We start from the raw sequence: 24,272 nt of genomic DNA, 5'->3' as shown, positions 1-24,272 counted from the left end.
AGTTATGTCACAATTCAGCTTTTCTGATGACTCTAAGTTATTTCTAAAAACATCTTTTAAGCGATCCAATTCCCCATACCATCACTGTTCTGTCAAGTATGGAAAAGTGAATATTCCAAAGAAGGAAAAAAGAAATCCTATCTTAGTGTTGCAGTAAAGAAAATTTATCTCCTCAGCAGATAAAGTACCTAGACTTCCCAAATACAGCAGGCTTCAAATAGTATTATATTTACTAAGGGGGGGAGGGGAAGCAGGAGAGAGCTCTAAAGGGGGAGTACATACCTTAAACTATCCCCCTTTATACTGTTCCTGACGTATTTAACTTGTAACAGGCCTTTTGATATTTAATTCTGTTATGTGTAAACTGAACTTTTAAAAAAATGTATTTGAAAAAAGAATGGACAAAAATCAATTGTTCTGTCATATTATTACCTTCATATTCCTCATCCTTCCTGTAGCTACAGTTACCCATCTCTGATACAAAAGTAAAGACTAAGAGTACAGAATGAGACATTTATACATACACAAAAATGCGTTGTTTGTATGTATATATGTATGTGTGTGTGTGTATTCTTTTAGACATGGCCATTGTCGAAATTTGTTTTTCTAGACTATCGTCTGTAATAGAAGTTTTGTTTTTCTCTTATTCACAATGGGAGGGAAGCAGATTTTTGCAAATAAAAAAAAATGTTTAAACATTCACATGATTCTAAGGAAGCTACAGAACTTAAGCTAAGGCCCCTTAATTATATTTTCTTAGTACCTGATATTTTAATCTTTAATGCTACTTAACATGTAATTTCTACAAAACATGTAATTCCCACAAACATAACAAGAGACTGCTACTTAAAACTTTTATATAGAAAGCATTAATATGAATCAATGGATCACATGGATTTGATGGAGGTACCTTATTATCCAAAAAGTATTTTTATGAAACCCTGGATTAATAGGAACAAAATGTCCTTCAAGTGAACTCCAAACTGAGCCCAGCTAGCTAGCAGATAAGACCCTACCTAGTGTCTTCTTCACCCTCAAGATAGTAAGTCCCTATCTTATGGTGACATCTGTGCATCCTCATCCTAGCCAAATCCTTTTTTTTTTTGTAGGAGATATTATTGATGTCTCTGACCTGTTTATTATCTTATAGGAGGATGGGTATGAAAAGTGTATTTTCAACAAAAATGAGGAAATAGAAAAATACTAGACAGTGTATTACTCTGCAAAGCTCGAACTAGGAAATGAAGCAGAAATTTAAAGGGCGCTGCTAAAGGCTTTTGTACTCCCTTCAACAGGTAGAAAAAATTAAACATAGCAAGAACCATTCACTATAATAGCATCTTATAATTTCCTCCTCTTAGTAGATGTACTTCCAAGTGAGCCCTTCCCTGCTTCAGACCTGCCCTGTTCCCTCCCTGTTGTCTCCAACCCCACCCTCACCCTCACCCCTACCCCCCATTAGTAGTAGACACTGGCCTTCCCACAACAGCGAATTGTCCTACAGCTTCTTCCAACCATAACCACCAAAACTGAAATCTGAGGACTCTCCCCAACAAAAACTTAATTCACTGTGCGAGAACCAGTCTAATTTAACAATTTTATGAGTGTCCTAAAGTTTGCCAATGATACCAAGTTGATCCAAGCAGCCTGATTTCTAAACTGTCCATAGTGTATGCTAGAATATCAGTTTTCTGAGATGCTGCTGCAAAGGTAAATCAAGAGGTCTTGGTAACAGACTGGATTGGGGGGGGGGGGGCCGGGGGAGGGGAGGGTATCTGAAAGATAACGAACAGTAGTGAGTCTGAGGGACTGGGAGGGATCTAAAGGTCAGATTCCCAGCATCTAAAAGAGCTGGATTGCAGAATTTCTGTCCTAAGGCTAGCAAGAGTTTGTTAAATGTGTGTTATATCTTGCTGTCATGGGGAAAATGGGGTAGGGGGTTTGGGGAGGGGTAGGGGTCCTTAGGAATTCCTCTTTAAAGAATTATACCTTCTTGCACACAAAAGCAGTTAGAATAAGATGGTAGTTTATTTCGGGGCTGAGGAAGGGAAAGGGAAGGGAAACCATGAAAGAAGTCCTTGGACTTCACATGGGGAGTGTATGATATGATTATGGATTTGAGTCAGATTAAACTGAGGATGGGGTCTGGAAGGTACCCAGCCCTGCCCCAGCATAGTTCATTTAGAAGTTTATTGCTTGTCAAATTCTCACTGTCTCCTTTAAGTTTTATTGCCAATTAACAGTATTTTTACTTCTGCTCAGTCTCCCCACTTGTCAGCTACATATTAGTTTTGTCTGCAATCCATCATGTGTCAGAACCCCAGTCCCTGTTGAGTGGGTCAGGGAGTTTGCCCACCAATTCAATACTTGGGACTCAAGAAGAAAGGACAGGGCTCGGCACAGGATGCAGCAATTAAGTTGAGACCAGATATTAAGTGACATGTCTCTTTTTCTCAGAGCAGAATCCCCTTGGCCCTGGGGTCCCAACAATGGATTATTCTTTTCTTCCCAACATAGCCGAAGATAAATTTTAACCCTGTCATCCTTCTAGAATTAACACGACTACAGAACAATGCTGAAGCACCTGAGTGACTCTTCCTGTTATTCAGGTTGAATATCTTTAGAGACAGGGGCCAGGAGAGGGAAGTCAGTGGGAACTGTAAGATCTGAAACATCTGTCACTCCCCTGTTTCCTCTTCCTTTGGTTTGACCTTGTTCCCCCCCCCTTTTCCCCCTTGTTCCTGGAACACGTATGCATGTCTTCATACACTGATCACGAGCTAAACACGCACCCTGGGTGAGACAGGATTGGATGTTAGATTGTGAGCTCGACCTAGTGTGCGTGGGGACATCCCCTATAAAAGGTCAAGGCATGTATTAGCTAGCTCGGCTCAGGTATTGAGTTTGCCCATTCCTATGGGAATGTAATAAATCTGTCTCTGCTTGACTTGGTGGTCTCCTCGAGTTATTTGGGTAAACTGAGGCAGTTTGCACCATACAGGAGAAAGGCATGGCACAGAGAGAGTGGCTCTGAGATACCAATCTCCTCGAGCAGGAGACTGGCAGGTAAAACTTTTCTAGAGGACTGATGGGGCTGACCATCCGACAGTGGAAAGTTCATTTAGTGAGGGATGACCATCCCCCACTGGCGGTGACTGGGGGAATTGGGTGAGGGGTGGCAGTGGATCTCTCAAGCCATCTCTCTCCTCAGGACACAAAGAAAGCAGCCACACCCAAATTTATCTCCCCAGGGTAGAGGGAGACTAGAATGAAGGGTGGAGGTCCAGAGGCTAGCTCAGTCCTTATCTCTTTAGGTGTGTCTGTCCTTTGGTTTAGTTGCTGAGGAGAAGGTTCTTTGATGTGTCCCAGAGAACTTCTGGGGTGCTATGGGCCCATAACACTGCCATCATCCTAGCAGGAAGACACAGTGAATCCAAGCCTTAGGACCCAGTTTGGGCTTTTTTTCCCCCTTAATCTGTTTTTCCTTACACAATGAAACACTTGGTATGTATTCAGGCTAAGGTGTTTAAGAACTTCGTCTGGGCACTGATTTATAGGAGAATGGGAGTAGAAATAAAAACTGAGACTCCTAAAATAATGAGCACTAGCATGTCCTGGAATTACTGTGACATGGGGGGGGGGGAAGAACTCATATAGCTTTTGAATTGACCTTGAACAAGTCACTTGCCTTTTCTGGGCTTCTATTTCCTCATATATAAAATAAGGGGAAAGGGGAGTTTTCTAAAGTTTCTTCCAGCTCTAATAATCTGAGGGGACAGGAGGAATGGAGAAGAGGTCTACAAATCTAAAAGCTTTCTTAATGAATCTATAGGCTCAGAGTGAGGCTAAAAAGAACACAGAGCAGGAAAGTTCTAGAAAGGAAAGGCTGGAGAAAAAAGTTTGCTAAACAGCAGGCATCTGTAGTAGCCAAAATAAAAACAGGAAAAAATAAGGCCATTAGGCAACCCAAAAATAGATTAGATGGGATTATAGAATCATAGATTTAAAATTGGATGATACTGTCATGGGGTGCAGAGCACCCCAGAAGTTAAGGAATCTTCTCCTTGAGAAACTAAACCAGAGGACAGATAACTCGGAACCAAATTGGACTGAGCTAGCTTCAGATTCCCACCCTTCATTCTGGTCTCCCTTACCCTGGGGAGATAAATTTGGGTGTGGCTGTGGCCTTTGTGTCCTGAAGAGGGATCCGTAGCCACCCCTCACCCAATTCCTCTAGTCACTACCAGTGGGGGATGGTCCTCCACTCCTCACCCAATTCCCCCAGCTACCACCAGTGGGGGATGGTCCTTCCTCACTAAAGGAACTTTCCACAGTCAAATGGCGACCCCTCCCCCCATCAGTCCTCTATAAAAGTACCTGCCAGTCTCCTGTTCGAGGAGATTGGTACCTCAGAGCCACGTGCTTTGTGCCTATCTCCCCATGAGAAGTCCAAGGATTTCTTTCATGGTTTCCCTCCCCCCACCCTTCCCTTCCCTTGCCCCTAAATAAACTACCACCTTATTCTAACTACTTTTTGTGTACAAGAGGGTGTAATTCTTTAAAGAGGAATTCCTAAGAACCCCAACCCCTACCCCAACCCGTACCCCATTTCCCCCATTACAATACCTTAAAGAAGGCATCTAGGTGGCATAATGGATGCAGTCCCCAAGACTTAAGACTCATCTCCCTGAGTTCAAATATGGTTCAAATCCTGGGCAAGTCATTTATCCCTGTTTGCCTCAGTTTCCTCATCTGTAAAATGAGCTGGAGAAGGAAATAGCAAACTAATCCAGGATCTGGACATGACTGAAATGACTGAACAACAAAATAGAAAAGACACTGTCCTAGCAATCAGGAGACCTGTGCTCTAGTCCTGAAGCAGTCAATAACTATGATTTTGGACTTCATCATCCTGGTATTTAGTTTCCTCATCTGTCCCTTTCAATTCTAAAATGTTTATAATTTTGCAACAATTCTAAATGCCCAAGGAAATTGAACATCCAAAACTAAGAGAAAGGTCAGTGAGATTTTTTTTTTTGGTGAACGAAGCCCAGAAAGAAAGGCACTGACAGATTTGCGGAGTCCAGGCTGAAGTTTTAAAAAGTGAGCACTTAAAAGAGTTTAAACCAGAACAGATCTAGCTCTTCCCAAGCCTAGTAAGAAATCTAGAAGAGAGAATTCTGCCTTAGTAAAGAACACAGACAAAGGGTCAGTATCTAGAAGGGGCAGGGCACTTTCCTCAGTGATCTCTTTCTCTATACTTGCTGGTGATCACATCATCTTACATGGATTTAACTATAATCTCTATGCATGTGACTCCAAAACCCGTATGTCCAATCCTCATCTCTAGGCTCAGTGTCCTGTAATTATCTGCTTAAGTCCTCAAATTCAGTATGTTCAAAACAGAACTCATTCTCTTTCCTTCTAAACCCCATCTCTCCGCATAACTTCTTTATTTCTTTAAAGGACACCACCATCCAAGTCACTCAACTCACTCAATCAACAAGTATTTATTAAACACTGTATCTGGCACCGTGCTACATAATGGGAATATAAATATAAATAATGCAATAATCTCTAATTTGAAGGAATTCACATTCTAAAAGAGGAAACGACAGGTACAAACATTTATATACGAATGATAAACATAAAGAGAATACAAGGTAGTCAAATATCAAGTAGTTAGCAACTGGAGTCTTTAGAGACTTCATGTAGAACTGAGTTATTCTCAATTCTGCAATGACTCAACAACCCCCACCTCCATACCCACAATCTTGTCAATTCCACCTCCTCACCATCTCTCACATTTCTCCTTTTCTTTATTCACACAACAACCTTCAGGCCCTCATCACCTTTTACCAAGAGTATTGCAACAGTGAAATTGGTTTTCCTGAATCCAGTCTTTGCCCTTTCCAATCCATGCTCTACCCAGAAGCCAAAATGACTACCCAGAATTCCAAAAGCACATACATTTAATTCTCATTACTCATAGTCCATATTTGTAAATTCAACTCCTTAACTAAAATGTATTTGTAACCACAAAATCAATACCTGCAGTGCAGCAAAAAATTTAAGTTGTCCAATATGTACATTCTCAGCTGTAGTCAAAAAAAGGCAATGCTTTGCCTTCCTGTTTTAGCTCTTATAGTGTCAACTAGTGTCCTTTTGATGATCTTTTTAGTGCCATGTTTTTCTCATTTTGGGGCTTTTTGTTGATAATTTCACTGCTTAAAATGGTCCCCAAACATAATGCTGAAGTGCTGTTTAGTATCTAAGTGCAAGAAGACTGCAATGTACCTTATGGAGAAAATGTGTTAAATAAATTTCCTTCAGGATTGAGTTATAGAAATGTTGACCACAAGTTCAAAGTTTCAAGCATGAATTATAGTGCTGTTGGCCATGGCACAATGTTAATAAATCAACAATATGGCACATCCAGAAAAAGGTAAAGGAAATTCACCATTCAATACATGAGGCTGCTCTGGAAGGTGCTACAGTAAATGTTTTAACTAGAGGCTCACAGGAATCTTACCCTGTGTTTCACTACAATCAATAATTCCATTAATTCGTTGTTCAAGGTGACTATATAGAACATAACTACCAAGAACGACAATAATCTATTGTATCTGACCATTTCACACTCCCTTACCCAAGAAGATTCAGTGGTTTTCTAGTGCCTCTAGGATAAAGTATAAATACTTCTGTTTGGCATTTAAAGTCCTTCTTCAAAATCAGGCCGTAGCCTAATTTACCAGACTGATTACACATTACTCTCCCTCACATATGCTATGTTTCAACTAAACTGATCTATCTGCTGTTCCTGCATCACACCAGTCTCCATAGTTTTGCACAGAATGTCCCTCATGCCTGGAACATTCTCCTCACCTCCGCCTCTTTGACAGCCTATGTCCTTTTAAAGTTCAGTCCAAGTACCACTTCCTTTCAAAAGCCTTTCCCAATTCCCCCCGTTTTAGTATTCATTCCATCACTTCATATTTATTTTGTATATATCTCCACCTACAAGGAGCTGTTGTAGCCACTTGAGAGATGGAACTACCTTCGCTTCTGTCTAGCACAGTTAACTGGCAGAATAGGTCCTGCATTTTCCAGGAGCCAGAACTATCCTAAGGGAGCTTTCCTCAAGAGCCTGTTTGGTACTTTAAACTTATGTCAAGCTAGGCAAGTTGGTTACATGAGACTACTTGTAATTCCCAAAACAGTATGCACTGTACTTAGAAAAATCGCAATGGGATAAAGTTGAGTTGCGCATTTAAACAAAGAACTGAGCTAAAATAGACAGGATGAGGAGAAAGTTAATGCTGGAAAAGAAGAAAGTAGGAAAAGACACTGAACTTTCTCAGAAAGGCTCTTCTATTCTCCTTTTACCATGCGAAAAGAAAATTAACCTAAGACCAGGAGCCAAGAGGAAACATGCCTCTGGAATGGTCTCTTTTTTTATTGCCCTCTTCTGCCACATATAGTTTATGTAAATGTTTTGTGACAAATTCCTATTAGGAAAATATCTCCAGTTAGAAAAGATATCTGTAACTGGATATAAGTAACACCAAAAGAATTACTTGAGGGGCAGCTAGGTGGCGCAGTGGATAGAGCACTGGCCTTGGATTCAGGAGTACCTGAGTTCAAATTCGGCCTCAGACACTTAACACTTACTAGCTGTGTGACCCTGGGCAAGTCACTTAACCCCAATTGCCTCCCCCCCCAAAAAAAAGAATTACTTGAAATAATGGTTTGTTTTAAAGTCATGTTGGACAGAAAAAAATATTTATAAAATAGTAGTATTATTAAAATATAAGTAATAAAGTGTCACACCATGATTCAACAATTAAATTCTCTAGGGAAAAGGCATCATCAATAGGCAGGACTAGTAACAGTGATAGCAAGCAGAAAAGTGACTAGCAAGACTGCTATTTGTAGCTTTTTTTAAAAAGCAGGTTGTAAAAACATTCAGAAGGTAGTTATGATAACAAAATCTTAAATAATTAAGTCCAGAAGCTGGAGGAGGAGAGAAGGCAAGTGAAGAAAGACTTTGCTTCTTTCCAACCAGTAGCCAGGCAAGAAGCTGCAAGTGGGGATCTGGTTTTCAACATAATGTAGCTTTTTCAATTTAAATATGCAAATTCATATTGAGAGCAATATTTTGTGTTTTCTGACAATGTGACATTTCATATTTAATAAATGAAAAGCAACATGCCAGAGAAAACTGAATCAGAGGTGAAAAATTGGGATTCAGGTCTCTCCCGGTCCTTGATTATACTAGTTGTGTGACTATGGCGAATCACTTAATTTTTCTCAGTGCCACAGGCCAGTGTTTTAGGGTTGTTGATTTGAGAATGGAGTTTCATCACTGGGAGCTGTCTACATCAATCAAATCACAGGTCCAGACATAAAAATAAATTAACCTTCCCTTTCATGATCCTAAAACACAACACTCCCTCTTTCCTCCTATTAATTCTAGTCATTTTCCCCCAGGATCACGAAGCAAACAGTGACAAACCTAGGCCTCTAAATTTCCCATTTTTCACTTAACCTCATTACTTGAGTCCTTTCTATCATGGACCTTTTTGAGATAAAAACAACTTAACCAAATATTAACTGCCTCTGAGGAGCAAGAGATGGTGCTTGAGATAGTTGATATTTGTCACCAGCAGAAAATGCCACAAGAAAAGTTCATCCTAATATATTGACTCTTATATATAAGCTCTTCCTCTCAGGACATGGTAGCTGTCAGAATACTATAAGCACATGGTAAAGTATTTCTGTGCCTATCTTCTCATCTTGTCTCATTCTCACCAAAGAGTTCACAAAAAAATAATAGCCTCCTCTCCATTCCCATGTACTCTGAATGTTGCCATTTCCTCAAAGGAAAAAAAAATTACATAAAACTCAATCTTTTTCTTTCAATCCCAAATTCAAACTATAAATGTCTAATTATTTTTTAGCATAAAATACATTTTCAAACAACTTCCTGACATTGAGAGCTGACTGAAAGTTTAAAAGAATACCATCTCATAAGGTAGCTGTCCAAAAGTTGAATCAAATACTACCCTCCTAAGTGTCTAGTCACACACATCTTTATTATTGTGTTCAGTTCAGTTTCAGTTCATTGTAGAAGGTACTAGTTTTTGTCAGTGTATATAGAAAAGGGTGACTAGCAGGTAGGACTTAAACTTCAACCTTTCAGTTGAAGACTATCTTCAAAAAGAAAGGTTTAAGGGGCAGCTAGGTGGCGCAGTGGATAGAGCATTGGCCCTGGATTCAGGAGGACCTGAGTTCAAATCTAGCCTCAGACACTTAACATTTAGTAGCTGTGTGACCCTGGGCAAGTCACTTAACCCCAACTGCCTCACCAAAAAAAAAATTTTTTTTAAGTTGTAAAAAAAAAAAAAAAGAAAGGTTTAAGTTGAAGAAGAGAACACTGAGTGGGAAAAGTAAGATATTATAGTTGTATTCAAATGTTTGAAAGGTTATCATAACACTTTTTTCCAGAAAGGTAAGGAAGCAGCCTTTTTTTTTTTTTTTAAACAAAAGGAAAACTACCCAAATAGATTCCCTTCCATAAGGTAGTAGTCCCATTTCCTTATCACTGGAGGTGTTCCATCAGCCTCAGGTATACCGGTCAAAGACATTTTAGAGGGGAAGCAGGCATTAGATAGATGGATTATGTTACATAATTTGTTTCTGATCTGTGATTGCTTTGATATAAAGACCTATTGATAAGGAAACTCTCTACCAACAAAGTTTTATATTCTTAAGAAAGTTGCATTCTGGGACAATGAATCAAAAGTAAAACTTGGACCCAAGTCGTCTTGACTTTGACACTGGTTCTATATCCATTACTCCATTGTCCTTCGTTCTCAACTATATGTTGAGCTTTAAGGTTCTTTTCAGCTCCAGGATTTTATACTTTTATTAGTTCTCTCTGTATAAGGAGAAAAATTTATTTTGACTCATATTATATAAAATAATTATGCAATTTACTAGATGGTGAAATTATAGAATGACAGCAGATGAAATATTACAAAGAGGAAATGTCATCAATTTCAAAGTATATTTCAATAATAGTCAAGAATACAATTTGAATGCACAAATTTGAATGAACTTTTGAAATGGGTTATTTTGTACTGGATTTATCATTTACAGTTAAAACAAGGCACTAAGTAATATAAAATATAACTTTGAACAAAGCCTCTCAGAGCAGTATTCCAAGATTTGTCTTGGGCTGCAATCAGAATATGATAGGCAGTTTGGTCAGTTATATTGCATATTTCCTAATATTGAATAATTCCTAAAATCTGGAATGGGTGAACTGTACCAAAACTAAATCACTGTACTATCTTACTCCAGTTTGTCCCACACTAACTTATCATTACCAATTTACTGGGTATGAAGTGAAGTCTTAAGAGATAAATTAATTTTAATTTCTTATTATTGGTGATTTGAAGTGTGTTTTCATTTGGTCACTTACAGTTTACAATTCTTTTGGGAAAGTTTTGCCCATCATCTTTAACTGCTTATCTATTGAGGTGTGGCTCATGGCATATATTTAACTTAATTTCCTATATGTTTTGGTTATAAGACTTTGGTAACATGTAATGTAAATATTTTGTCTGTCCTATTTCTTTTCTAGTTCTGTTTTCGATTATTTTATTCATATAGGTGAGTTGGATTTTTTATTTTACATTTTTTTTTATTTTTTCAAAAATGAGAAATGGAAAATTTTATATCAGTTTCTAATGGTCTTCATGAAGTTAATACTAGTAATTTTAGGAAATGTTTAGCAGTCCTGCTATCTACAAATATGCTCATATTTCCTCTATCTTGAAAAGAACCCCTCACCTGATCCTTCAATTCCTGTTATTCTACATCTCTAGTGCCCTTTGTAGTTAAATTCCTTGAAAAGGCCACCTACAATAGATGCCTCCATGTTCTTTCCTCTCGTTCTCTCTTTTATTTATTTATTTATTTAGTTAGTTATTTGTTTGTTTGTTTGTTTTTGGCATTGTGATAAAGGTTAAGTGACTTGCCCAAGGTCACACAGCTAGTGTCAAGTATCTGAGGTCAGATTTGAACTCAGGTCCTCCTGAATCCAGGGCTGGTGCTTTATCCACTGCACCACTTAGCTGTCCCTCATTTTCTTCTTAAACCCTTATAATGTGGCTTCTAAATTTATCATTCCACTGAAACTGTTCTCTCCAAAGTTATTTGACGTATGATATGGCCTTTTCTCAATCTCATTCTTTACCTCTCTTCAACCTTTGACATTGTTGATCACTCTCTCCATCTCTTTTCTTGGTTTTCCTCCTACCTATCTTCCTTCTGTCTTCCTTCTGTCTCCTTTTTTGGATGCTCCTCTAACCACAGGTGTCCCTCAGGATTCTGTCCTGAGCCTTCCCCTCTTTTCCTTCTATATGACTTCACTTAGTGATTTCATCTGCTCCAAGGATTTAATTACTTTCTTCTCTATGCTGAAAATTCTCAAATCTACTTATCCTGCCACAGTCTTTCAGGTGACCTCCAATCTCACATCTACAACTGCCTGTCAGACATCTCAAATCAGATGTGTGTACACGTGTGCGCGCGCGCGCGCACACACACACACACACACACACACACACACACCCCTCAGCATAGAAATAAATTAAACCCGAAAGGGGTTTATGAGGGGATAAGAACAAGGGAGAGGATGTTTCAGTTATAGATCCCAAGTGTCAGACAAAATCTCTTTTACCACTTTATAATTCATGAAGAGCAAGACAGGAACAAAAAGAAGAAAAGATGTCAGGATGGAGGAAAATACACAATTAACAATCATGACCATGAATTTGATAAATACCTATAAAATGGAAAAGGATAGCACAATGGATTAGGAAACAGAATCTAACAAAATGTTATTAACAAGAAACATTTGAAAAATGATGATTCACATAGGGTGAAGCAAAATTTATTATGCTTCAGCTAAACTCAAAAAAGCAGGGGTAACAAGGGTATTTCAGATAAGAACAAGACAAGATAGAAAGATAAGAAAGGAAATTGCATTATGCTTAAAGTCACCATAAACAATGAATCAACATCAGTATTTAATATGTGACACACCAAAAGCACAATATTTAAATACTTAAAAGAGAAGTCAATTGAATTAAAATGGAAAATGGAGAGTATAATAGTAGGAGACTTCAAGGAATCCATTTTAAACTCAGACAAATCTAACCAAAAGAATTTAAGAACCTGAACAGAACTTTAGAAAAAGTGGAGATGATTCATCTCTAGCAACTAACAAATGGAAGGAAAGAGCATCATTCTTAGAATATGCTCTCTACAAAAACTGTCCATGTATTGAGGCAAAAAGACCTCACTAAAAATGTAGCAAAGCATAAATACTAAGCACACATCATTTAATAATCACAATGAAAATAAAAATAACATTCAATAAAGAGCCCTGGAAACTAAGCATAATTCTAAAGAACTAGTGGGTAAAAGAATTACAGAAAACAGCAAATTTCATCAAAAAAAGTGACAACAATTAAATAATATAGCAAAACTTAAAGGATGAGTAAAGCAGTTGTAAGGGGGAAATTCATATCTCTGAATGCTTTTATCAACAAAAAAGAAAAAGCAAATCAATGAATTGGGCACACAATTTTATAAACTTGAATAACCAAGTTAAAAAAAATCGCATATAGGCAAAGCTGGGGAAAATTAGCAAATTCCTGGAATTGTTTTCTCTTTCTCTTCACCAAAGTAATTTATTTCACAAAGGTCTTTTGTCTTGATTACAATTCATGACCAATAGAAGGCTCTGTAAAAATCGAATATATCTCTGGAAAGATAAAAATTTTTGTATTTTTATTAATGGATGTGATCAAAATGAACATCCTCTTTCATGGCATCTGACAAACTCTGTAAGAAAGTAAAATACAACTCAAGTTATTCCACATTATATTTCCACCAAATTGTAGTTTAAACTATATGTGGACAAGAGCCTGTCTGATCTAAAATAAATGAAAGCTAAATTGAAATTGAAGTGAACAACTGATGTTATCTATCTCATACATAAATACTAAATTAACTTCTGTTGTCTGGACCGTGACATAGGATGTCATGACTTGCAGTGAACTGGATCTAAGTGAGGCAGAACTGTGCAAAGTTAGCAACCTCACTCTCTCCTCCAGAGCCATCTGGGTCCAGTGGCAAGATATAGATCAGGACAACTGGAGATGGCCCCTGATGCAGTGCTAAACCTTGGCCTTTTAAGCTAAGGCATCAGACCACAGATCTCATATTCCCTTAGGCAATGCCCACTCAGTAATTAAGGCTATGTAGGAAATAAAACACTAGCAAGTCTACTTTTTACATCCTCATTTCTACATATCCTTCCCTCACAGAAAAGACATTTTAGAATGTGTGGAAATTAGAAGAGTTTTACTACCTTCCTGTGGAGGCACTTAGCACATTCTTAAGGGGCACTGCTCTACATGGACAATTCCATTCACCAGAATTGGTAAAATCTATGTCAATAGTATGGGCTCCCCTAATTTCCTCTCTCTTTTTGCCCCAAAGCAGAGCTCCATTACAATAATGATAACGATTCAAGATGCAGAATTTTACGTACTTCTTTTAGACCTGGTCAATGAGAGAATTTATTTAGCTTGTCTATGTGGCATGTTTGTTACATAGTTTTTGTTTTGTTACAGTGGGGGAGGGAAGGGAAAGAGAGAAAATAAATGCTTGTTGCTCTTTTTAAAATGTTAAGTTAAAAAAAAAAAAAGAAATTAACCAATTTCCAAGAAGTGAAGGCAGGGGGCACTATGATTATACTCCAAATTTGCTCATAGAAAATATCAGTCACCACACCCTCAGCATGATTGTGCCTTTTTGCAAAAGATAACCAATTTATAGCTTCATATCAATAAGCCGACCCACAGTTATAGGGTAAGACTGCTTCTTATTGCTTTAGGAGAAAGGAAAAGAATGGAGTAACCTGTGCCATTACAGCTTAGCCTCTATATGATAACATAGATAACTGCATTCTATCACTTTTTAAAAAAATATTTGGAAAAATGGGGGGGGGGAATAAGTGTTCAAGAATTCTGCAAGTAAAACAACACTGGCAAGTGCTACCTGACAAGCCCATTAAGTTAGTGAACAAAGACAAGGGTTCTAAAGCTCAGGTTCATCTGGTCTCCCCATTTGGCCCTATGATAAGAAATAGCCATCATGGGTTAGAGAGATAAAGGTAATGTTAGCTGATAAATACAAGTCCAGAATTAGGAAATAAAAATATATTCAGTAAAATAAACTACTAGTTCTCCAGTAATAATTGTTAATTATATAAATTATAATTTTATATGAAATATAATCATTTAATGTAATATTGTCAATGTTTTTCTCAACATTAAAAATGAAGATACCAGCAAAAGGCATAATAATGGCTAAGACAAAGCTAAGCTTAAGAATTCATGATGTGAAAGAAACAAAGAACTCTTAATGCTTTGAAAAGTGACATGAATTTTTTAAAAACACCCTAAAATGGCAGAAGCCTACACCCATGAAAAATGGCAACTCCCAAAAAACAAGTCCTACTAAGATATGGAAGGGCTGCCATAACAAGTTGGAAGGTCATGAATATATATTTATGGCATACCATGATTTAGTATAAAATTAGCCACATCAGAATGTTGGTTAATTTTAGAAAGCAGAGCCGAGGAAGGTAACAAGGAATTAAGATCTGGCATCCCATACTGTAGCAAAGGCAAACAGTTAAAGAAAGGAAGGCCATGTCTTCTCAGTCTTAATTCAGTACCAAAATAAATTCCTGAGAGCAAATAATTATTATTCATTCTTGTGACATATATAATTACAATGATTAACTTAGGTTAGATACCAGGTATATTATGGAATGAAAAATCCTCTATTTAGATGAAGTAAGTCTATTAAAATTGTTTCCCCAATTTGTTCTAATCTTCTCTGTATCGTTCCAATTTTAGTATATGTGCTGCCAAAGCAAGCACCCCAATTTGTTTAACATGATTATACATGTATAACCTGTATCAGAGCGCTTGCTGTCTTGGGAAGGAGTGAAGGTAAGGAAGGACAGAGAAAAATTTGGAACTCAAAATCTGATAAAAATGAATTCTGAAAACCATCTTTACATGTAATTGAGGAAAAAATACTATTAAGTTTAAAAAGATAGTCCCAGAGCAGTATACTAAATGAGCTCCAGGATCTCCCTTTGGAATTCTAAGCAGAGATCTACCTTGAATTCCTAATCAGGTATCAAGAATCCTAACTCATAATAAGCAATGTATATGGAATGAGGTGAAGAAACTCAATCATCAGAAAATGAACCAAACAAGCTGTATCCCTGTCACAGATTCTGAATGGTAAGAAATGACATAAGCTTCACCAGCAAGGTGAAGGGTCCAAAGCCCCTTTTCTCCATTTTAGGGGGATACCTCTTATCAATTTTGTCAAGTCCACAATCAGATCCCTAGCTGCTTCTATGGCCTTATTTCCAACTATATATGCTTGTAGAAACTCTTCATTTTATCCAATTTGCTAAACCCCTAAACATGCCTTCCCCTTTCCTACTTCTACACTTAATCAAGCTGGTCTCATTTGAGGATTCTCTTAACTCAACCTATGAAAATCCTACCCATTCTTTAAAGACCAGCTAGAATGCTATCTCCTTCCATGAAGTATTTTCTAATCACCTCAGCCAGAAGTGAACATTCCTTCCTCTGCACTACGACAGCACTTAGCATCCATACAACTCGTTTTACCACTTTATTGCCTAGTTTTGTAATAATTTGTATACATGTTATATTCACTAAAGTGTGCCCCTGGAAAGTAGGGATTTTCATTTCTGATAGTGTCTAAGGCAGTTGCCTATCATATACTTAACTGTCATCCAAATATATTTTTTAAAAATCAATGTTAAATCAGGATGTGCTAATATAATCTTTAATAGGTTAAATTGAGTCTTGAGTGGTTAATGGAACATAAGTTACGGAATTTTTAAGTAAAGGATTTTGGTTATGGTTGGTTTGTTTTAAGGAAGAAAAAATAAATCCAATACTCCAATATTCTCTCTCATATCCACACATAAAAACATAGAAAAAGCCAAACTGTGACTCTATTGTCCATCTAATCCAGATACAGGCTGCCAACATCAACAAGAGATATTATGTGGGGGGCAGCTAGGTGGCGCAGTGGATAAAGCATCAGTCCTGGATTCAGGAAAACCTGAGTTCAAATCTGAACTCAGACACTTGATGCTTACTAGCTGTGTGACCCTGGGCAAGTCACTTAACCCTCGATGCCCCGCAAAAATTATTATTATTATTATTATTAAAATTTTCAAAGTAAACCTTCTTCCACCCCAGCTCTAGTATTGCTGAAGCTGATGAACAAATCCATGAAGGAAAGGGGAAAAGGACCCACATGTACAAAAATATTTATAGCTGCTCTTTATGTGGTGGCAAGGAATTGGAAGTTATGGGGATGCCCATCAATTGGGGAATGGCTAGACAAGTTGTGGTATATGAATACAATGGAATACTATCGTACTGTAAGAAAATGAGCAGGAGGAGTTCAGAGAAACCTGGAGGGTCTTGCCTGAGCTGATGAGTGAGATGAGCAGAACCAGAAGAACATTGTACATAGTATCATCAACATTGAGTGTTGATCTACTGTGATGGACTATATTCTTCTCACCAATGCAATGGTACAGAAGAGTTCCAGGGAACTCATGATAGAAGAGGATCTCCAAATCCAAGGAAAAAAAAAAAAGAACTGTGGAGTATAGATTCTGAATGAACCATACTATTTCTTTTGTTTTTGGTGCTGTTTTTTCTATTTTGAGGTTTTTCATCATTGCTCTGATTTTTCTCTTATAACATGACTAATGCAGAAATAGGATTAATGTTGTTATGTGTGTGTGTATATATACATAACCTATATCAGATTACCTGCTGTCTAGGGGAGGGGGGGAGGGAGGGGAGGGAGAAAAATCTGAAATTGGAAAGCTTGTATAAACAAAAATTGAAAACTATCTTTACATGTAACAGGAAAAAAATAAATAAATGAAAATGCAAAAAAAAAAGTTAAATAAATAATTTGGTTGGGGAAAAAAAAAACAAAAAACCAAATCCATGAACATCTTACTCCTACCTTTAGGGATCTTACAGACCAGGGATCCTTAATCATTTTTGTGTTACAACTACAGTCTGGTGAAGTCTGTGAAACCCTTCTCAGAATAATATTTTTAAATGCAAAAAGTAAAAGGATTAAAGCAAAAACCAAATATATTCTTTTTTTTTTTTTTGCGGGGCAGTGGGGATTAAGTGACTTGCCCAGGGTCACACAGCTAATAAGTGTCAAGTGTCTGAGGCTGGATTTGAACTCAGGTCCTCCTGAATCCAGGGCCTGTGCTTTATCCACTGCGCCACCTAGCCGCCCCCCAAATATATTCTTGAAATAGCTATCAAACATTTTTTGAAAGTTTCAAGTTAAGATGTCCGCTTATAGACATTGAGCAAATCTTCTCTTAAGAACTGAACAGGCTTGATATTAAAACTAGCAAGATAAATTGAAGATAAATTATCAACATGTTAAAAATTAAGCTCCTCACAGGTGACTGCTAATAATAATTACACCAACTCTCACATAGATTATGGTGTGGTTTACATTAGTTGATCATAAGAGAGACACTAAGACAAATATTATAGGGACTGACAGTATCACATATGGGATTCAAATTTCTTGATCCCATGGCTTATCATTCACACTGAAGGCATCTTGTAATAGCCCAGAGAAAACACAAGCTATCTTGTTTTATTGCTTGATTATCATGCAGTGAATAATGTTACAACTGGTGAACAAGTTCACCTTTTAGCTTTCACCTTTTTTTTCCTATTTAAAGAAAGGGCTGTTTGTAAAACTGAAGCTGAGAAACATAAGGAGTTATTTATGAACAAAAGAGTCATTTAAGAATTTTTTTTAATTAAGCCATTTTGTTAAACAAGTTCATTATTTTAAAATTTCATCAAGAAATCATCCAGAGCATTACAGGATAATAAAAGAGCTGTTAATTCTAATGTAACTTGCTATTAAAATAAATATGATACATTAGCACACAAAAAATCTTGAAATCTATAAGCTAAAAAGCAAAAGAAATTCATGACCTAATTATTTTTCCACATAAGCGTCTGAGCAAAGGCAAAGTAAATTTGGAATTTCAGTTTAGAAACAAAGTCCTCATTCTAAAATATGCATAGAATGTCATCAGTGAATGCCAAAACCTTTCTAAAACATTAAATGGTAACAAGACTTTTTGTAGTAATCAGCTTAATGAAAAACGAGGGCAATGAAATCCAGCATAATTAGCAGATGAAGAAATGCTGGCCAAAAAAACTTATGCCAGGAAATGCAACTTGATTTTCATTTTTAACAGAAACCAAACTTATTTACCTTATGTGCAGAAATAACATCAAAAATTTTCCTATTGTTTTTACGATAAAATTCACGGCAAGTTTTTTTAAAAAGCCTCACTAGGTAATAAGGTAGAAAAAAATCCTGACAAACAAAAAAATGTAAAGAAAAGTAACAAGAATGTGTCCTCCATTATCATGTAATTTCAAAGAGAACCAGACTAAAGGTAAGGGACAGTTGAGAAGCTTCATGGTAAATGAATGCCAAACACATCAAGTTCCTAATCTACCATAAAGACAATGATGAGTTTTCCAAAGAGGGAAAATATATTTTTTCAACATCAACCAATACAGTCTTGGTAAACCAATAAAACACGTGATAAATGCGCCTGCTATACAAGGAAGATGGAGGCATTCTCAGATAGGATCTGAAGCAACAACATAAAATGCCACAGTGGGAAAAAAACAGGGACTACACAAAGGTCTGAAAAGGCTGGAATCCCAAGCCTTCCCACCTCCCACCTCCCACCACCCCCCACCCGGGCCACCAGAGCACCTAAAGCCTCAGTCAGGAGAAGAAGAGGACGAGGGGGAGGGAGAGAGGACGAGAAGGAAGAAGGGAAGGGAAAGAAGGGGAGGGAAGAAAGAAGGAAGGGAGAGGAGGTGGAGGACGACGACGACGACGAGAGGCGGGGGCTGCAGGAGAGCCAGGAGGACTCGCCCGGGCCGCCCGCCCCGCACAGCAGCCCGCACGCACGCAGCCCCGACCCGACCCCCAGACCCCCGGTGGTGTTACCTCTTTTATGTAATTCTCGGAGGGGAATGTTGTCTCCTCCCCCATCGTATGGCAAATAAGGATCGGAAGAAACATCCATGAGTTGAATTAAAATTGACGGTGGCGAAAAAAAAAGAATGAGAAAGAAAGAAAGAAAAACCAGAAAGAAAGAGCGCACTTCCTCGCTTAAAAGCCCGAGAGCTCCAGCTCCACCGCGGCAGCTGCGGGCTGCGAAGGGGCCATATTTGATCCGGCTCAGAACAGCGGCGGCAGCAACTCAGCTCCAGCCACCGCCGGCCCTTCCACAGCCAATGATGTCATCAAAGGGAAATTATTGCAGCCTGGTTGCTAGTGGCTACAATCTAGCAGAGTTTAGGGGCGGAACAGCCTTCTTAATGGGCTCGGCTACGTAAATGATGACTAAGCTCCAAGTAATAACAGACGAAACTGGTTTAAGGGAAAGGATGAAGCCACCTTTAGCTTCTGAAGCAGCTACAAAAAGAAAATGCATGCAATGTTTACCCTTGCGATTTTTCTTAACATTAAAAAATAATTATACTCTTTTAATATCCACATAAGAAAAAAAGTGTTTTGGGGAGTGAACAATACCCATTTTCATTTGATACACACTGTGCATATTACATGTTGCAATGTATGTCTATTTGCTTAGATTATAGATATACATTCTGCATATAGCAATATGACCTCAGCTGAATAAAGAAATCATGATTCTCTCCAACTTTAGGCTACGACATACCAAGAAGCTCCAACACCCTCACTACAAAGAAACTATACCAATTTGTTATAGCCATACTAATAAAAAGCTCAACTTACAACTTTCCATAAAGAAAGGTCCAAGTTCATGTAGCTGACTGCAACATTTCCATCCCATGGCTATTTTTTTCAAGGCACTAGCTACTAAAACTTACTAATAGTGAAAGAGAAATTGAAAATATAAAGAGAAGAGGATCTAACAATTACAAGTGAAAACTAAATAATATGGAATTTTAGGGTGTCATACCTATATGTAAGGTTACATATTTATATATACATATATGCATAAATAGCATACACAAACGTTCCTTTCCAAAAAAGTGGGGTAATAATATCCTCATTTTACAAATTTAGGAATTAAGCCTCAGAGAGAGGTTGAAATGACCTACACAGGTCACACAGCTAGTAAGTTTCTAAACTATGACAAAAAACTAGAAGTCTTGATTCCATGATACTATGCTGTCTCTTCATATATAAAAACTCATATTTTATATACTTAATATATATCATACATATGTATGTATTATATGCACATGTTATATGTTGTATCGTGTTGTACGTATATGTACATGTGTATATGTATGTAATAAGAGCTAACATTGCTAATTATGTTTTAAAGGTTTACCAATCACTTCACTCATAACAATCCTATAATATAGTGTATTGTCCCCATTTTACAAAGGAAGAAACTGAGGCTCAGAAAGGGAGTTAAGTGATTTTCCCACAACCATTAGGAAGGGGTAGAGCCAAAATTCAAACCCAGGTCTTCTGACTCCAAGTTTAGCTTTCTCCCCACTATAAAAATATATGAACATCCTCCATAATATAGATACCTATACAAAATATAGGTATGTTTGCTTCAGTTTTCTATTTCTTAGGCTACTTGTACTACATAGAGATATATGTACACATATTCGAAGCACACATGTAGGCTTGATCTTTTTCTCAAGCATGTACATTGAAATTAGACAGGCTTTTTTTTTGGGGGGGGGGGGGGGGTTTGAGGCAATGAGGGTTAAGTGACTTGCCCTGGGTCACACAGCTAGTGTCAAGTATCTGAGGCTGGATTTGAACTCAGGTTTTCCTGAATCCAGGGCTGGTGCTTTATCTGCTGCACCACCTAGCTGCCCCCATGTACACTGAAATTAAAGGAAATGTGGTACTATATAGGAAAAGCACACTAGATTTTGGTGCCTAGAAGACCTAAGTCCAAAACTTGACTGTATGATTTAGGGCAAAGCTTTTTGTTTGTTTGTTTGTTTGTTTTTTGGTGAGGCAATTGGGGTTAAGTGACTTGCCCAGGGTCACACAGCTAGTAAGTGTTAAGTGTCTGAGGTCGGATATGAACTCAAGTCAGTCCTCCTGACTCCAGGGCCAATGCTCTATCCACTGCCCCACCTAGCTGCCCCAGGGCAGCCCATATGGGAAGCCCATATGGGAAGCAAAACTGAATGTGGGGACTGCAAAAAATTTGGCAACAGTAAAAAGTTATGTATACCTATTTTATATACCTATATCTCTGGAGTTGCGTAAAATTTTCTCAAGCAAAAAGTTGTGCGGAGTAGAAAAGGTTTAGAAAGCCCTAACTTAAGGCAAGTCGTGTAGCTCTCATAGCTTTAGTTTCTTTAATTATAAAATAAGGCGAAAGGACTATCCCTTCAAACTCCAAATCCTATAACCCCAATTATTTCTACAGTATAAGTGCAATTTTATTGGACAGTTTTGTAGATTCAGAAATAAAGCAAAACTCTCGTGATGATCCAAAAAATATTGTCAGTGATGATTTATGATATAAGGGCAAACACTCTGAAACTTTACTAAGAGATACATACCCATTTTCCTACAGTTAAGCTAATTACTACAGTTCCACTAAACAAAAAGTACTATCAAAAAGGATCATGAAAGATCTAGAGTCGAACATACGAAAGTGGATACAAAGACTTCTCCCCTTTCCATTCTGTCTATACGCAGAATCTGTTTTTTGGTAGGAAGCAATAGCAATAAGATTGTTATTGTCTGATATTATAAATTATTCTAATCTGCAAATGTTTTCTTCAAAAAGAGTACAGTCATAGTCACGGATCTTTATGTCAATGGATTATTATCATCACAAAGAAGAAATATTTATTTAGTCCTATTACATACAGTCACAGTTGGAGACTTTTTTCACATCTTGATTCTGATACTACAACACCCCCCCTCCCCCGCCTCAAATTAAATTGTGTTTTAATGTTAGAAAGCTTCACACATGGCTATTCCTTATCTACAGCTCAGGCATACAGGAAAAGTAAAAGAAATTTTGTCAGCACTGATTAAGAAAGTAACTTTTTACATATCAAGAATGTCCTTAATATAGAATATAGTCAAGTATACATAAGAAAAAGCTCAACAGGGGTGGCTAGGTGGCGCAGTGGATAGAGCACCTGCCCTGGAGTCAGGAGTACCTGAGTTCAAATACGGCCTCAGACATTTGACACTTACTAGCTGTGTGACCCTGGGCAAGTCACTTAACCCCAATTGCCTCACCAAAAAAGAAAAAAGAAAAAAGAAAAAGCTCAACATTAAATTCTTTTAAAAATACATATGGGGGCAGATAGGTGGCTCAGTGGATAAAGCACTGGCCTTGGATTCTGGAGGACCTGAGTTCAAATCCGACCTCAGACACTTGCTAGCTGTGTGACCCTGGGCAAATTACTTAACTCCCATTGTCCTGCAAAAAAAAAACATATTATGGGGCAGATAAATGGTGCAGTAGATAGAGCACCAGCCCTGGATTCAGGAGTACCTGAGTTTAAATCCAGCCTCAGACACTTACTAGCTGTGTGACCCTGGGCAAGTCACTTAACCCCAATTGCCCCACAAAGAAAAAAAAAATTGAACTTTTAAAAATGTGTAAGGGGGCAGCTAGGTGACACAGTGGATAAAGCACACACCCTGGATTCAGGAGAACCTGAATTAAAATCTAGCCTCAGACACTTGACACTTAATAGCTATATGACCCTGGGCAAGTCACTTAACCCTCATTGAGGCACCCCCCCCCCCTCAAAAAAGGGTAAAATTTTAAGACTCAAAATGAGAAAGACAGTATTTAAAGCCTTAGGACATAGAAATTTAAGTAAGCACAAGATATGTATGAAGAACAAAGAGTAGTGAAATTTAGATAAAACTAAGGGTTGAAAGGGACTTTTTATATTACTTTCAATAAATGTACATTTTTAAAAACAGGAAAATTCTACTTTCCACTGTAGGTATAGATTTTGTGATAAGTAAGGTCACATGTTAGAAAGAAAAAAGGTTCATCTCCAATGAAGAGTAGTACAACTTCACTGGGACACAATGAAGGAAAACTGGCTTAACTTTTTTCCCCCCTATGGAATGTTGCCTAGTACAAAAGAAGTGATGCAAATATTTTGATAAATTTTAATTTGTTTTAATCAATGTATTTACTGAGTGAAAAGCTGGTTCAGAAATCTCAAAAATAATTTAAATTATTTATGGTCATCATGAATGAATAAAAACATTTATGAATAATTTGCTATCATTTATAAAGAATTTCAAAGTTTTGTAAAGCCCATGACATATTATTTCATTTCCTCCACATAACAATCCTGTGGGGTAAATACTATTATTATCCCCAACAGATAAGAAAATTGAGGCTAAGAAGTTAAGTGACTTGTTCAGGATATTGATATCTTTTGTTTTCTTACAGCATCTGAATTTCTCCCAGTATCCCTCTCCCTTCCCCTTCAACAGAACCATCTCATACAACAAAAATATTTTTAAAGAACAAAAATTTTAATGGAAGAGAAAAAAAATCTACAAAACTGATCAATACAGGGCAACTAGGTGTTCAAATCCAGCCTCAGACACTTGACACTTCCTAGCCGTGTGACCCTGGGCAACTCACTTAACCCTCATTGCCCCATTAAAACAAACAAACAAACAAAAACAACAAAAACTGATCAATACAATGAAAAAGTCTGAAGAATACATGCAATGTATCATGTCTATATACCTCCTACCTCTGCAAAGGATTTGGATGAGGGCATTTTTTCTTATTTCTCTTCTTTGGGTCCATAACTTGTTCTTTGTAATTTTCAAAATTTTTTTGTAGTTGTTCTTTCCATTTTACATTGTTGTAAGTTATTTTGTATGTTGTTTTCTTTTTATTTCTTTTCTTTTTTTTTTTTTGCAGGGCAATGGGGGTTAAGTGACTTGCCCAGGGTCACACAGCTAGTAAGTGTCAAGTGTCTGAGGCCAGATTTGAACTCAGG

The 24,272-nt window shown here is 37.5% G+C and overlaps 1 protein-coding gene across 4 annotated transcripts in view; it reads right to left on the bottom strand.

The window, feature by feature from the left end:
- The window catches only part of CLCN3 (chloride voltage-gated channel 3), a 97,535-nt gene that overhangs the window by 49,552 nt on the left and 23,711 nt on the right, over positions 1 to 24,272 (bottom strand). The window contains exon 1 of one of the 4 annotated variants that reach the window (XM_043970404.1): positions 19,246 to 19,549. The exons of 2 other annotated variants lie outside the window; for them this stretch is intronic. In XM_043970404.1, coding sequence (XP_043826339.1) covers positions 19,246 to 19,324 — 79 coding nt within the window. In that variant the 5' untranslated portion in view covers positions 19,325 to 19,549. Of the gene's footprint in view, positions 1 to 19,245; positions 19,550 to 24,272 lie in introns of those variants that run through there. One more of the 4 variants, XM_043970407.1, reaches the window with a different exon arrangement.

Source organism: Dromiciops gliroides, chromosome 6, assembly GCF_019393635.1.
Source record: "Dromiciops gliroides isolate mDroGli1 chromosome 6, mDroGli1.pri, whole genome shotgun sequence".
NCBI classification, from domain to species: Eukaryota; Metazoa; Chordata; class Mammalia; order Microbiotheria; family Microbiotheriidae; genus Dromiciops; species Dromiciops gliroides.
This window is presented reverse-complemented; position numbering and strand designations above follow the sequence as displayed.